Source organism: Rhinopithecus roxellana, chromosome 12 (assembly GCF_007565055.1).
Source record: "Rhinopithecus roxellana isolate Shanxi Qingling chromosome 12, ASM756505v1, whole genome shotgun sequence".
In the NCBI taxonomy this organism is placed as follows: domain Eukaryota; kingdom Metazoa; phylum Chordata; class Mammalia; order Primates; family Cercopithecidae; genus Rhinopithecus; species Rhinopithecus roxellana.
The window spans coordinates 115,872,117-115,888,056 of record NC_044560.1 but is presented as its reverse complement, the minus strand read 5'-3'; the positions used below and the strand labels follow the sequence as shown (position 1 = coordinate 115,888,056).

At 52.4% G+C, this 15,940-nt stretch overlaps 1 protein-coding gene across 1 annotated transcript; it reads left to right on the top strand.

Annotated features, from left to right (window-relative positions):
* The first annotated feature begins 387 nt into the window (after positions 1 to 387).
* Positions 388 to 15,438, top strand: ETFB (electron transfer flavoprotein subunit beta). Its single transcript, XM_010369602.2, has 6 exons — positions 388 to 532; positions 6,755 to 6,913; positions 7,176 to 7,334; positions 10,218 to 10,280; positions 13,844 to 14,002; positions 15,226 to 15,438. Exons 1-6 carry the CDS (start codon positions 476 to 478, stop codon positions 15,394 to 15,396), a joined length of 768 nt encoding a protein of 255 aa, XP_010367904.1. The 5' UTR covers positions 388 to 475; the 3' UTR covers positions 15,397 to 15,438.
* Positions 15,439 to 15,940: the final 502 nt, after the last annotated feature.

Here is a 15,940-nt window from a genome sequence, read left to right as displayed (position 1 = left end):
GAAAGGGAACACGGGGATGGAGAGAGACCGACACGCGAGGATTCAGAGGCGTGGGAATACGAGTACTGCAACTTGGAGAGGCCGGAAAGAAGTGGGGGATCTGGAGAGGGAGAGCAGATCCGGGGATACCGGGAAGCGTTTATAGGACCGGGAGGATCTATAAACTCCGGGCGCGATTCCCTCCAGTGCTCGACCTTTCCCCTAGTTCTCTGCCCTGCCCCCTCGGCCAGGCCTTTCCTTCCCTCTCGGGGTCCGGCTGGCTCCCCGAGATCCGCTTCCCATTGGTTTGCGTTGCTTGCCACACCGCCCTTCCCTCCGGCCTCTCGATTGGTCCTCTGTCCGGGAGGCGGGCTCTGCAGTGGTTGACTGGCTGACCGTGCTGCGCGCAGGCGCAGAGAGAGGCAGGGTGGGGTCGGGTGTCTGGAAGAAGCGACTGAGGGTGCGGGCTGACCCTGTAGGTGGCTGCGGCGGGAAGATGGCGGAGCTGCGCGCGCTCGTAGCTGTCAAGAGGGTCATCGACTACGCCGTGAAGGTGACCGGGTCCCCCTCTCCCACATCCCTGAATCCCGCAGCCATGTACTTCCGGGGCCACGAGCGCACACTGGGTGGGGGTCTTCTTGTAACCCCCGACCTCTGCCGCTCTAACCCCCATACGTCAAAGTCACACCTGACGGCAAAAATCAAAAGAGTGAAGTTCTAACATCCGATCCCTCCGGGGTCACGGCCATGTTCTCTTTTCCCTCGTTCTGGATTCACTCTCTTGATAACTGTTCAGAGTGAGTTGCTTTCTCCATTTCTTACCCACTGGAAGAAGTCATGGTCCCTGTTTAACGCACGGAGAAACTGAGGCACAGAGAGGTCACCCAGCTAGAGAAGGGCAGAGCCGTGAGTTCTATGCAGGTTCCTCTGACTGCTTTCACCCACTGGGCTGCATTGCTGACCTTTGTACTATTACCCGAAATGTGCTATAGGGAGTCAGACAGGGCCCTGTGGGGCCCCAGAAGCTGCTTGCCACCCTCCATAGCCACAGGGTGAGCCAGGAGGCTCTAGCTAGGGAGAGAGAAGTGTGTTTGCTAGAGGTGAAAGTTCAAGGAACCAACCTGCCTGAGCTGGGGATAGCTCACATTCTCCATGAAAGAGGTGGGGGAGGGCACTCTCTGAGCGCCTGGCTTGTCCCCAGAGGGAGGCTGGTGTGGACAGAGGTGAATCAGACACGGTCTCTCAGGCCCGCTTCTCTCAATGCTTGGCCTGAACTGGACTGAAGATGGTGACTGTCCATCCACATCTGTCCTTCCCATCAGCCTGGGGACTTACCTCTGTGTCCCCAGCATTACCTAGCTTGGGGCCTGGCACCCTGGAGGCCTCAGGGTGGGCGAAACCAGGGTCACAAAGTTGACACTGATACTGCCCCTGCCTGCTTAGGGAGTGGGCTGGGGAAGAGGGTACAGGAGTCAGACTTGAGCATGAAAGCGTCAGTGATCATAGCAGCCAGCATTTAGTGGGTGTTTACGTGCCAGGCATCCTTCCAAGTCCGTTGTAGAGATTAACCCATTCAGTCCTTTCAGTATCCTTTGTATTATTTATTATTTATTTTTATTTTTTTGAGACGGAGTTTTGCTCATTTTGCCCAGGCTGGAGTGCAATGGTGCAATCTCGGCTCACTGCAACCTCCGCCTCCCGGGTTGAAGTGATTCTCCTACCTCAGCCTCCCAAGTAGCTGGGATTACAGGCATGCACAACCACACCTGGCTCATTTTTTTGTATTTTTAGTAGAGATGGAGTTTCACCATGTTGAAGGGCTGGTCTCAAACTCCAGACCTCAGGTGATCCACCCGCCTCGGCCTCCCAAAGTGCTGAGATTATAGGCGTGAGCCACCGTGCCGGCCGACCCTTTGTACTATTAATTCCATTGGATAGATGAGGAAACTGAGGCCTGTCAGATCTCCCAGCCAGTAAGTGGCAGAGTTACAATCAAAACCCTGGGCAAGTCTGGCTCTAGACTCTGCTCTCCCGTCTCCCTCAGTGTCCCCTGTCCTAATGACGCCTCTGACAGCACATGACAGGGATGTCGCCTCCAGCCCTTCTGAGACACATTCCTCTTGGGGTCCTGGGTCCCAACACTTGGTTTCCTCCCTGCTCTGACTGTTCGTTACTGTCACATCTTTGGACTCCTACAGCCCCCTGGGCATCCTCTATCCCAGCCCTCGCCTTCCCTGCCTGGCATGTCTGGGATTGGATCTGTCTCCCCCATGGTGCAGGCCCACGTTTTGACTCAGCTCTGGTCCCAGCATCACTCAGCACAGAGCCTGGCACATGGATGTCTCTGATGTGCTCAGGGAGAGAACAGAGGGGAAGCGTGAAGGCAGTGTTGAATCAGCTCCTGTCCTTTCCAGAGGGTGCTGCCTTCCCCTCCCACAGTGCCCCAGGGCTCCCTGCATTACATCCTGTCTCACTGGATGTGTCTGTTGATGTCCGTTTCAGAACAAATGAGTGATTCAGACCCTGCCAGCTTCCTAAGCACCAGATTAGACCTGGGCAGTGTCCCACCCCCTTTCCCTTCTCCTCCCAAAGCTGTCAGTTCTCCACCCACCCCCCCACCACTCTTCCTGCCCTATTGTCTCTTGGTCCCATTGTCTCACCTGGACTCTCACCCTGGTCCTCCCTCACTCCCAGTCTCTCCCCGTCAGAGCTGACCCTGCTCTCCCCTGCTCCCAGCCTGCCTGTGGCTCTCCAGCACCCTCAGGACAGAGTCGCAGCCCCTCTGCCTGGCATTTGGGATGCTTTGTGGTCCAGCCTCCTCTTCATGGTCTGCTTCAGCTGTCCACTTCCCTCCTTGGACCCTCCCTTACCCTTTGTGCTTCCACCACTGTGACCTACTCCTCCTGTCCTGACAGACCAGGCCGTGGCTCGCCCTTTCCATGCCTTCTTCCAGCACCACCCTCCTACCTCTGCTTTCTATCCTTTGTCCTGCCCAACTCCAACTCATGGATTATATCAAAATCTAATGATTCTCGGCCAGGTGCAATGGCTCACATCTCTAATCCCTGCACTTTGCGAGGCCGAGGCGAGTGGATCAGCTGAGGTCAGGAGTTTGAGACCAGCCAGGCCAACATGGTGAAACCCCATCTCTACTAAAAATTTAAAAATTAGCCAGGCGTGGTGGCACGTGTCTTTAATCCCAGCTACTCAGGAGGCTGAGGCAGGAGAATCGCTTGAACCTGAGAGGCAGAGGTTGCAGTGAGCCGGGATTGTGTCCCTGCACTCCAGCCTGGGAGACAGAGCTAGACTCAGTCTCAAACAAACAAACAAACAAATGATAAAACCAATTTAGTGATTCTCTCTGGCATCGCCACCTCCAGGAAGCCCCTGACCCTACACCCTCAGGCTGCCTTGATATACCCCTGGGGGCTTCTGCAGTTCCTAGGTTTGCTTCCATCAGCCCTCGCCAGACTGGATTGGGATCCTCTGTTGACCCCATGTTCCCCACTGCCCTACTCTATCATCCCCAGGTTGGTAGCTCCCTGCAGAGAGGGCCATGTCTGATCCACCTCTGTTCCCAGAATCACACGCTCACTCCCTGACCTCTTTCAGCTCCCTGTGCAAACATCACCTTCTCTGGGAGGACTTCCCTGTTTGCCTCCTTAAAATCACAGGCCCCGGAGTCCCTGTGTTTTGCTGCGTTTTCCCCTATACTTTGCAACTAGGAACGGAGAGGAAAGTGTGTTTGCTAGAGATGAAAGTTCAAGGAGCCAACCTAACTGAGTGGAGGGAGTGGCTCACATTCTCCGTGAAAGAGGCGGGAGCAGGGGGCACCCTCTGAGAGCCCAGCTTGTCCCCAGAGGGAAACTGGTGTGGACACTTTGTAATCCACAGTGTCATTTACTTATTGATTGCTCTGGTGTCTGTCATCACTTCTGGAATTTGCGCCCCACGTGTGGGGAAGACAGTTTGATGTGGTCACTGCTTCCTGAGACTGGGTGCACTGCTAGAATAGTTCAGACCTCAGACTCCGAGCCCAGCGCCTGCATCCACTTCCTGCTGTGTGACCTTGAGGAAATTGCCTCACCACTCTGAGCGTTATTTTTCTACTTTGTACAGTGGGGATAATGGTAATATACTTTACTGAGTTGTAATGAAAATTAAATAAGCCCTTGGAGTTTCTTTCTCTGTTTGTTTGTTTGAGATGGAGTCTCGCTCTGTCACCCAGGCTGGAGTGCAGTGGCACAATCTCGGCTCACTGCAGCCTCCGCCTGCAGTGATTCTCCTGCCTCAGCCTCCTGAGTAGTAGGGATTACAGGTGCGCGCCACTACACCCGGCTAATTTTTGTATTTTAAATAGAGACAGGGTTTCATGATGTTGGTCAGGCCGGTCTTGAACTCCTGACGTCAGGTGATCTGCCCATCTTGGCCTCCCAAAGTGTGGGGATTACAGGCTGGAGCCACCGCGTCCGGTCTAAATAAGCCCTTGGAACAGTGCCTGGCACACAGTGACACTGGAGTCCACCATGGATGGAGCATGCAGCAGAGACAGGAGTGGCTGGAGGCGGGGCTGGGATTGGGGCAAAGCCAGGGAGGCCCTTACCCAGAGCACAAAATTAAAAGGGTGCCCCAAGCATGAGATCATGCTTCATCTCAGCAATGAAGATGAACACAATTTTAACACGGGAGGCCGAGGTGGGTGGATCACTGGAGGTCGGGAGTTTGAGACCAGCCTGGCCAACATCGTGAAACCCTGTCTCTATTAAAAATACAAAAAAGTAGCCGGGCGTGGTGGTGGGCGCCTGTAATCCCAGCTACTCCGGAGGCTGAGGCAGGAGCATGGCTTGAACTGGGGAGGCGGAGGTTGCAGTGAGCCGAGATCATTCCACTGCACTCTAGCCTGGATGACAGAGCAAGACTCCATCTCAAAAAAAAAAAAAAAAAGAAAGAAAGAGGATTGTGGTAGGCCAAGAAATACCCTCTAAAGCAGCTAGGTTTCAATCCCTGGTACCTGAGAAGGGAAAATCACTTAGGAACAGGGTCTTTGCAGGCTGGCCGCGGTGGCTCACGCCTGGAATCCCAGCACTTCGGGAGGCCGAGGAGGGCAGATCACCTGAGGTCAGGAGTTTGAGACCTGGCCAACATGGTAAAACCCTGTCTCTACTAAAAATACAAAAATTAGCTGGGTGTGGTGACGCATGCCTGTAATCCCAGCTACTTGGGAGGCTGAGGCATGCGAATTGCTTGAACCCGGGAGGCAGAGGTTGCAGTAAGCCGAGATTTCACCACTGTACTCCAGCCTGGGTGACAGAGCGAGAGCCCATCTGGAAAAAAAAAATAGAAACAGGGTCTTTGCAGATGTGATTAAATTAAGCATCTTGAGATGGGGGCATTATCCTGGATTATTTAGGTGGGCCCTAAATGCCATCTCAAGAGTCCTTATAAGAGAGAGACAGAGGGAGACTAGACACACAGAGAGAGAAGGCCGCATGAAGACTGAGCTGAGGATGCTGGCACTGAAGATGAAGTGATGCAGCCACAAGCCAAGGAGTGTCAGAGCAGAAGCTGGAGGAGGCAAGAAACGTGCTCCCCCCAGGGCCTGCAGACCCCTTGGTCTCACCCTGGTGAAACTGACTTTGGACTTCTGGGCTCCAGAGCTGTAAGATTCTAAGCCACCAAGTATGTGGTGATTTGTTATGGCAGCCGAGAGAAACTAATAGGAAGGTGGTTATTGGTCACGCCACACCCTGGTCCACACCGGAAGCCTCTTTCCCTGGCACATGATGGTGCCCCCAGGATCCAGCTTAGAGCCAGGCACACAGTAGGGCCCAGGAGAGACAAAAACGATGTGCAGAAGCAAATGGGTGGGGTTTGCCACCCATTTCGTTGGAGCGAAAGTTTAATAAGCAAAGAAGAAAGCTCTCCGCAGAGGAGAGGGGAGCCCAAGCGTGTTGCCATTTTTCCAGTTGATTCCAAAAGCTTTTGTAAGAAACTCCTCTCATCTCTGTAGCTGTTTGAGTATCTTATCTGTAAAGCTGTCTGCATAACTCTCCGTTATCTGTGTAGTTGTGGGTATGTCTTTAGGCAAGCACAAAGCTCTGCTTCTCTTGTTTGGGTAACAGTGGGTTCGTTTTAGGTAAGCTCCGCCCCTCCCTGTGCAAGTTCCCACAGAGACCACAAGGTAAATGCCTGAAAAGGGGAGGGAACTTTTCCTGGGAGCCTGTCAATCACACAAAGAACAAAAGGCTTCTGTGCTGGACCTGCCTGCTTGTCTGAGTTTTCCTCAGGCTGCTCTGTTGTTACCTGTAGCTGTGATTTTTCAGGCAGGCTGCTTCTCTGAGGACCAGCCTTAACTGTCTACCTAACTGATTTTTCCTTTTCTTCTCCTCTTTTGTATTTCTGTATCAGTGTGTTATGTATTTATATACACTTGGAGATATGGTAAAATGCACCTCTCACCGAGGGTTCCCATAAATACTGTAAATTTGAGAAACACTCTTTCAGGCCTGAGAGGAGCAGTGACACAGTAGGGATGATCAAGTCAGATGTCCCTGGTACCCAGGAATGGCTGGATGAGAGAAGGAGACAGGGTGACCTGCCCCTGCCTACAAGCTCTAACCCAGCTCTGTCCCTGAAGCTGTGTGACCCCGGACAAGGCTCTGCCCCTTTCCAGGCTGTTGTTATCCTCATCCAGCCTGGGACAGGGTTGGTGCTGAGGCCCCCACCTTCTTGCCTATTTCCTCCTGACCCCGCCCCCTCCCCTCCTGCTGAGCAGATCCGAGTGAAACCTGACAGGACCGGTGTGGTCACAGATGGTGTGAAGCACTCCATGAACCCCTTCTGTGAGATCGCAGTGGAGGAGGCTGTGCGGCTCAAGGAGAAGAAGCTGGTGAAGGAGGTCATCGCCGTCAGCTGTGGGCCTGCACAGTGCCAGGTGCTCAGGGTCTTGGGGTGGGGGCTGGACTTCTGAGTCTGAGGGAGGAGGGGCTGGGACCTGGACTCTGGTCTGAGGGAGGAGGAGGCTGGAAGCCTGGACCCCTGGGTCTGAGGGAGGATAGGCTGATAGCCTGGTTTCCTGGGTCTGAGGAAGGAGGGGATGGGGGTCTGGACTCCTGGGTCTGAGGGAGGAGGGGCTGGGGGCCAGACTCGTGGGTCGCCCTGAGGATAGCCAAGTCAAGCCCCTCTGTCCTCGGCAGGAGACCATTCGTACTGCCCTGGCTATGGGTGCAGACCGAGGTATCCACGTGGAGGTGCCCCCAGCAGAAGCAGAACACTTAGGTCCCCTGCAGGTGGCTCGGGTCCTAGCCAAGCTGGCAGAGAAGGAGAAGGTGGACCTGGTGCTGCTGGGCAAGCAGGTAACTGTGGTCAGCCCTCCCTGTGCCCCCTTGCTCATCCCTGCTTGGGAGGAGGGTAGAGGAGATGTGGGGTGAGACAGCAGGTGGCCAGGCCCAGGGCATTCAGCCACTCCAGGCTGAGCAGCTTGGGACTTTGCTGACCTTCCTGACAGAGAGTTTGAGCAGGGAGGACAGAGTCCCTCTGGGTGTTAGAAAGATCCTCTTGGGCCAGGCACGGTGGCTCATGCCTGTAATCGCAGCACTTTGGGAGGCTGAGGCGGGTGGATCACTTGAGGTTGGGAGTTTGAGATTAGCATGGCCAACACGGTGAAACCCCATCTCTTCTAAAAATACAAAAATTAGCCGGGTGTGGTGGTGTGCACCTGTAATCCCAGCTACTTGGGAGGCTGAGGCGTGAGAATCACTTGAACTTGGGTGGTGGAGGTTGCAGTGAGCCAAGATCGCACCACTGCACTCCAGGCACCACTGCACTCCTGCCTGGGAGCAGAGCGAGACTCTGTCTCAAAAAAAAAAAAAAAAAAAAGAAAAGAAAAAAAGAAGAAAGATCCTTTTGGTTGAGTTTAGAGGCTGGAAGGCCGAGGTGATGGTCACGTGGGGAGAATGAGGCCTCGGCCTAAGGTGTCGGGACAGAGCAGAGACATGATGTGGCAGGAGAGACTGGGCTTAGCATGGGGAGGGAGGGCAGGGAGGAGGCAAGGACAGTGCCTGGGTCTGCCTTGGTAACACAGGTGGGAAACCCAGGAAGAACAGGAGGTTGGAGGAGGATCCTACACAGGGAGTGTGAAGAGCCCAGGAGACATTGATGCAGATTCAGGAGACAGTCCTGGGCTTGAAACAGAGACTTGAGAATTTTGGAGGGCACTGCAGGTGGCTCGGGTCCTGGCTAAGCTGGCAGAGAAGGAAAAGGTGGACCTGGTGCTGCTGGGCAAGCAGGTAGCTGTGGTCCGCTCTCCCTGTGCCCCCTTGTTCATCCCTGCTCGGGAGGAGGGTGGTGGAGATGTGGGGTGAGATAGCAGGTGGCCAGGGAGCTATGGGAGGTCTATGAGCAGAAGAGGGGTGGGATCAGCACTAGGTGCAGAAAAAGCCTCCCTGGGCTTCGAGAATGGACTGGAAGGGGAGATTGGAGGCCAGGAGTTAGGGAAGGAGGTTAGGGCTAGGTGAGGACCCGACCAGAACCTTTCCTGCCACACTGGTGCTCCCCACTGAGACAGGTACATGGGGCTCATCTGTTTCCCCAGGAGACCCTAGGGCACCACCTCTCCTCAGGGGTAGCTCATCTCATTTGAGGACACACCTCATGGCCTCAACCAGGGGAAGGACAGAAGAGGGACGTCAGAAGAACCACAGGCAGATGGGAGTGAGAAGAGGCAGGGAATTAGGGATGGAGGCTGAGAAGGAAGACCAAAGATGGCAAGGTATGTCAAGCAGGGCACGGAGAGAGCAGAGCACAGCAGGCTCAGGCAGAGCTGGGGCCCCCGGAGAGAGATGGAGATCCCAGGGCCAGGTCAGTTCTGGGACAAGGAGGAGGTTGGTGGGTCCAGATAGGTCATTGGGTGTCCTGCCCAGCCCTGAGAAAGTCAGAAGAAAACAAAGATTACCAACAGCAGGGGCATCAGAGTACAGATCAGCCAACTGTGGCAGAAGGGCCTACCTGGAGAACAGGCCAAAAAGGGTGGGGCTACCTGGGTGGGGCTGCAGAGGCCGATGTGTTGGAAGCATGGCCTTAGCAGTCCCCTGCATTTGCTGGTGGTTCTCAGACTCCGATGTCCTACCTGTACTGGGCCAGGGACAGTTCCTGGGGCCAGGACTTCCAGCTGGGGAAATGCCGGATGAACTGGTCATGATGCTGTTTGTTCTAGGAAACAGATTCACAACTGAAACTGGCTTAAGCCAGAAAGTGAATTTATTAGCTCATGTAAATCAGGGGCGTCAGGCACAGCTTGATCCAGGGCCACACATGAGCTGTAGGCTCCCCTCTACCTTAGCTTCACTGTCTGCATCTCCAAGCTCAGATCCCACCGGCCCAGGGACCCCAGCAGAAAGAAAGGAGCCTCTTTCCCAAGGGCTCCAGCAAACTCCCAGGGCTTACTCTTCTTTGGTGCAGCTTGAGTCATGTGCCCCTCCCTGAACCAATCACTGGGGTTGGGGCTAGAATGTCCTCGCTGGCCCAGATCCTCTTCATGCAGCTGCCCAGGGGCCACATAGGGTGGGATTCCTGAGAGGCTTTATACAGAAGGCAGAGACTTGGCAACAGGAATGCCAGGTGGCCCCACATGTCCCTGGACAAGTGGCTGCTTATCTCTGGGCCCAAGTGAGGGGATCGTTCTAGACCAAAAATCAGTGAACTATGGTCCATAGCGACCTCTGATTTGTAAATAAAGCTATATTGGAACATCACCACATACGTTCATTTACATATTATTTATGGCTGCCTGTGCACTACAACAGCAGAGCTGAGTCACTATGACAGAGACTGTATGACCTGCAAAGCCTAAAATATTTACTGCATTTTGCCAACCCGGCTGGATATGGTGGCTCGTGCCTGGGGGATCATCTGAGGTCAGGAGTTCAAGACCAGCCTGGCCAACATGTTGAAATCTCGTTTCTACTAAAAATACAAAAATTAGCTGGGCGTAGTGGTGGGCGCCTATAATCCCAGCTACTCAGAAGGCTGAGGCAGGAGAATTGCTTGAACCCGAGAGGCGGAGGTTGCAGTGAGCCAAGATTGCACCATTGTACTCCAGCCTGGGTGACAGAGCAAGACTCCATCTCAACAAGAAAAAAAGGAAAGAAAAAGTTTGCCAAGCCCTGTTCTAGACAGAGGCCTGAATGGTCCATGAGCTCCACTGATTGTCATACAGTCTCCTCTCTCTCCCCATTCAGGCCATCGATGATGACTGTAACCAGACAGGGCAGATGACAGCTGGATTTCTCGACTGGCCACAGGTGAGGGTAGAGCGGGGAGCACCTGCTGAGGGCCAGGCCCTCATCCCTCAAACTTCATTTCTGCCTCAGGGCCTTTGCATTTGCTGTTCTCTCCTCCTGGAACACTGCTCCTTCAGATTGCCTCATGACTTTCTTGTTCCCCTCCTTGAGATCTCTGCTGAGGTATCACCTCTTCAAAGGGGACTTTTCTTGCCATCCTACGTGAAATACTCATGCCCACCCCCTCAATTCCAGGTTCCCCAATCCCCATCTATGCCAGTCCAATATAAATGCAGGCTGGGGCCAGGCGTGGTGACTCAACGCCTGTAATCCCAGCACTTTGAGAGGCCGAGGCAGGCGGATCACTTGAGATCAGGAGGAGTTTGAGACCAGCGTGGTCAACATGTTGAAACCCCATCTCTACTAAAAATTTAAAAATTAGCTGGATGTGGTGGCATGTGCCTGTAGTCCCAGCTACTCAGGGGGCTGAGGGAGGAGAACTGCTTGAACTCGGGAGGCAGAGGTTGCAGTGAGGCAAGATCGCACCCCACTGCACTCCAGCCTGGCAACAGAGGGAGGCTCCGACTCAAAAAAAGAAAAAAAATGCAGACTGGGTATAGTGGCTCACACCTATAGTCCTAGCACTTTGGGAGGCCGAGGTGGGAGGATTACTTGAACCCAGGGGTTCGAGACCAGCCTTGGCAACACAGTGGGACCCCATCTCTACCAAGAAAGAAAAGTTAGCCGGGTGTGATGGCACATGCCTGTAGTCACAGCCACTCAGGAGGCCGAGGTGGGAGGATCCCTTGAGCCCAAGAGGTCAAGACTGAAGTGAGTTGGGATCATGCCACTGCACTCCAGCCTGGGTGAAAGAGGGAAACCCTGTCTCAGAAAAAAAAAAGAAAGGCACATAGACAAATTTAAAATTTTTCACAGCTACATAAAAAAGTAAAAAGAAACAGATAAAATTATATTTTATTTCACCCCATTATATCTAAAATATTATCTTTTTTTTTTTTTTTTTTTTTTTTTGAGACGGAGTCTCGCTCTGTCACCCAGGCTGGAGTGCAGTGGCCAGATCTCAGCTCACTGCAAGCTCTGCCTCCCGGGTTCACGCCATTCTCCTGCCTCAGCCTCCCGAGTAGCTGGGACTACAGGCGCCGCCACCTCGCCCGGCTAGTTTTTTGTATTTTTAGTAGAGACAGGGTTTCACCATGTTAGCCAGGATGGTCTCGATCTCCTGACCTCGTGATCCACCCGTCTCAGCCTCCCAAAGTGCTGGGATTACAGGCTTGAGCCACCGCGCCCGGCCCCAAAATATTATCGTTTTAACATGTGATCAACATAGAAAATATTGAGATACATATGCTTTATCAGCAGTGGGGTTATGTCCTGATAAACCCATCATAAATTGAAAATATTATAACTCAAATAATGCATTTAATATGCTTAATCTACCAAACATCATAGCCTACCTTAAACATGTCACAACACTTACGTTAGCCTACAGTGGGGTAAAATAATCTAACATAAAGCCTATTTTATAATAAAGTGCTAAATATCCCATGTAATTTATCAAATACTGTACTGGAACTAAAAAAACAGAATGGTTGTATGGGGTACTGGCAGTGTGGTTTCCACTGAATGCTTACCACTGTCACATCTTTGGAAAACTGAAAAATCTTAATTCAAACCACCATAAGCCAGGGACCATCTGTATTTTATGTTTTTTGGATTTTCTTTGTACTAAATCTTCAAAATTCAGCATGTATTTTATATTTACAGGACATCTCAATTCAGATGCTAAATTTCTATGAGAAACACGTTCCTAAGTTGAAGTAGATTTACACACCCAAGTTGTTCAAAACAAAAAGTTTTCCAGTAACTGCATTTCCAGTAGCTGCATTGGGTATCTGTGTTTTTGTTTTGTTTTGTTTTTTTAAAAAACAGCCTTATTGAGTTATTGACCTACAGTAAACTGCACATATCTAAGTTGCACAATTTGTGAAGTTTGCTTTTCTTAAACGCTTTTATTTAGATAGAGATGGGGGTCTCACTATGTTGCCCAAGCTGGTCTTGAACTCCTGGGCTCAAGCAATCTGCTCACCTCAGCCCTCCAAAATTTGATAAGTTTTGATATGTGTTACATCCATGAAATCATCACCACAATCATGATAATGTATCTTGAATTCTCAGTATTTATTTATTTTTATTTTTTTGAGGTGGAATCTTGTTCTGTCCCCAGGCTGGAGTGCAGTGGCGCGATCTTGGCTCACTGTAGCCTCTGCCTCCTGAATTTAAGTGATTTTCCTGCCTCAGCCTCCCAAGTAGATCGAATTACAAGCGTGCATCACCATGCCTGGATAATTTTTGTATTTTCAGTAGTGACAGGGTTTCGCCATGATGGCCAGGCTGGTCTTGAACTCCTCAAGTGATCCACTCACCTTGGCCCCTCAAAGCGCTGGAATTACGGGCATAAGCCACTGTGCCTGGCCAAATTATCAGTGTTTAAATGTAAATAAAATTTAAAAATTCATTCCTCAGCTGCACTGGCCACATTTCAAGTGCTGGGCAGCCACACGCGGCCAGTGGCTAGTGGATGGGACAGCACATTCAAAACCATGATCCTGTTTTATCTTCAAAGCATTTATCACTATCTGACTAGCTTCTCTAACATTGCGCCCTTCTTGCTTTCATATCATGTGTCTCATTTTCTTCTTATTCCTTCTGATCTGAAATGATCTCATTTGTGTGTGTGTGTTTCCCTGGTGACTGGTTGTCTTCCCTGGCAGAATATGAGCCCACCCCAGCTGGTGCTTCACTGGTCGTGTTCACAGTGTATCTCCAGGGGCAGGTTCATAAGGGCACTAGGAGGAGGTTCTGAACGAAGGGATGTGATGTTCACACTAAGACCTGAAAGATGTTAATAAGTGGACAGGGAGAAAGGTCGTTAGACAAAGAGGAGTGTAGGTGGCATCAGTTACCAGGGGAGGAAATGTTGATTCAGGACTGAGAGGCAAAGGGACCTGGCCAGAGGATGGGGTCCCAGAAGGTGGTTTAAGGACCGGTGTGGACACACACAGTTCTGTTGTTGGCCCAGTGGAGGGGCCTCACGGGGGGCTGCTGGGAGTCAGATTGTCAGCTTTTGGATTTACCAACTGTGGGTGGCAGTGGGTACGTAACTCAGCATCTCGCTGCCTCAGTTTTCCTCATCTGTAAAGTGGGGATAATAACATTTACCTCATAAAGTTCCTACGAGGATTCGATGATTGACCCATCAGTTGCTTAGCACAGAGCCCAGCACTCAGTACATGTTCGCTGTCAGGAAGGCAGGGAGGCCTCACTGGCACTCACTGGCAGCATCAGGACGTAGGACATCAGGACATATGCCGTGGCTCTCAGGAAAGGAAAGTCACGCTCTCCCAGGTGTACAAGATCGATTCTAAACCTCATGGGACCCTGCATTGTTCACTCCCTCATTCATTCACTCGTCCGTGCATGTACTCAGTAGTGTCATAAGCGGACTGCTCGGATCGGACCTGAATTAGCCTCACCCACTCTCCTCCTGCACTGTCCCTCCCCAGGGCACATTCGCCTCCCAGGTGACGCTGGAGGGGGACAAGTTGAAAGTGGAGCGGGAGATCGACGGGGGCCTGGAGACCCTGCGCCTGAAGCTGCCAGCTGTGGTGACAGCTGACCTGAGGCTCAACGAGCCCCGTTATGCCACGCTGCCCAACATCATGGTGAGGCCCTGGCCAGCGGGCACTGAGGCCCTGGGATTGGCAAGCACACTGCCAGCCCAGTGCCCCCTGGTGGTCACATCGGGGGAGGGAAGGATCCAAGGGAGGTCTCGTACGCAAGAAGCCGTCACCTGGAGTTTGGCTGATAGAGGGTTTGCTGGGTCATCTCTGCCAATACCGAGAGTTCACGGGGGCTGCTTTGGCTAACAGGGAGAGCTTGCTGGTATCTAGGCCAGTAGGAAGGCATCGCTGGGTAGCAGACATTGTTCCCTTTGTCATTCCAGCCAGTGGAACAAGTTCACTGGGTCATCTTGGTTCATTAGGGAGGGTACCCTTGGTAATTTTTGCCAGTGTGAAGTTATCGTGTAGATCATCTTGGCTAACTAGGAAGGGTGCATGGGGTCTCTTGGCTAACAGGTAGAGTTCACTAATCATCATGGCCAGTAGCAGGGGTTCGCTGGGTCATCTTGGCCAGTATTAACAGTTTAGTGAGTCATCTCAGACAACGGAGAATATTCAGTGGGTCATTTCAACCAACAGGGAGAGTTCATTGGATCATCTCGGCCAATGGGGAAGGTTCAATGAGTCATTTCAGCCATTACAGAGTGTTCACTACATCATCTCCATCGTCTCAGCCTATAGGGAGGGTTCAGCGCATCGTCTCAGCCTATAGGGAGGGCTCAGTGCATCGTCTCAGCCTATAGGGAGGGTTCAGTGCATCGTCTCAGCCTATAGGGAGGGCTCAGTGCATCGTCTCAGCCTATAGGGAGGGTTCAGTGCATCATCTCAGCCTATAGGGAGGGCTCAGTGCATCATCTCAGCCTATAGGGAGGGTTCAGTGCATCATCTCAGCCTATAAGGAGGGCTCAGGGTATCATCTCAGCCTATAGGGAGCCTTCAGCATGTCATCTCAGCCAGAAGTCCACTGAGTCATTACTACCAAAAGGATGGGTTTTCCAGTCTGTTGCAGCCCGTGAAGGGCTTCCTGAATTGGTTACCTAAAGGAGGACTGCTGCAATAGTTGGGCCTCCCAGGGCCTCCTAGCCAGCAGGAGTTTTCCACACCAGGTGTGGCCCTGTGAGAAGTTTTGTGTGTCCTGGCCAGTTGGTGGGTCCAGAGGGTTCAGTCCATGGGACTGGTCTGCTGGCATGGCACCCATGGGAAGGAGGTGGCAGGAGGGTGGCAGGGGTTCCACAGCCCTGTGAACAATGGCTTCCCATGTGCAGAAAGCCAAGAAGAAGAAGATCGAGGTGATCAAGCCTGGGGACCTGGGCGTGGACCTGACCTCCAAGCTGTCCGTGATCAGCGTGGAGGACCCGCCCCAGCGCACGGCCGGCGTCAAGGTGGAAACCACTGAGGACCTAGTGGCCAAGCTGAAGGAGATCGGGCGGATTTGAGCCCCTCCCAGAGATGGCAATAAAACTGACTCTCAACATCTATCTCTGTTAACTCATTTCCTAGAGACATTCAAGTAAATGTTGAATGAACCTATGAACCAAATAGGTTCATTCAACATTTACTTGAGTCTTTTGTGTGCCAGGCCCTGTGGATCCAGTCCCTGCCCATGAGGAGCCTCTATTGATGCAGGGGACAATGAGGACAAAGGCAGCTGTAATTTGGGGTGAAGTATGCTAGACGTGGAGGCACACCTGGCCCCTGGGAACCCAACTGGGGGACCTGACCTGGCCCAGCCCATGGGGTCAGAGATTTCCCAGGGAGATGACTTCCACATTGAGTGTTGGAACACAAATATCAGTGAGGTGGGTGAGAAGGGCTTTTATCCACAATGTTTGCAGGACACTCAGGACACTTATTCTCTCCTGTGTCCCCAGTCTCAGCAGGGACACAGGAGAGAATGAGGCCAGAAGCTGCGGTTCTGGTGTGAGACACAGACAAGCCACAGAGAATCGAAACTTAGTGTGGCAATGAACTGCCTGGGTC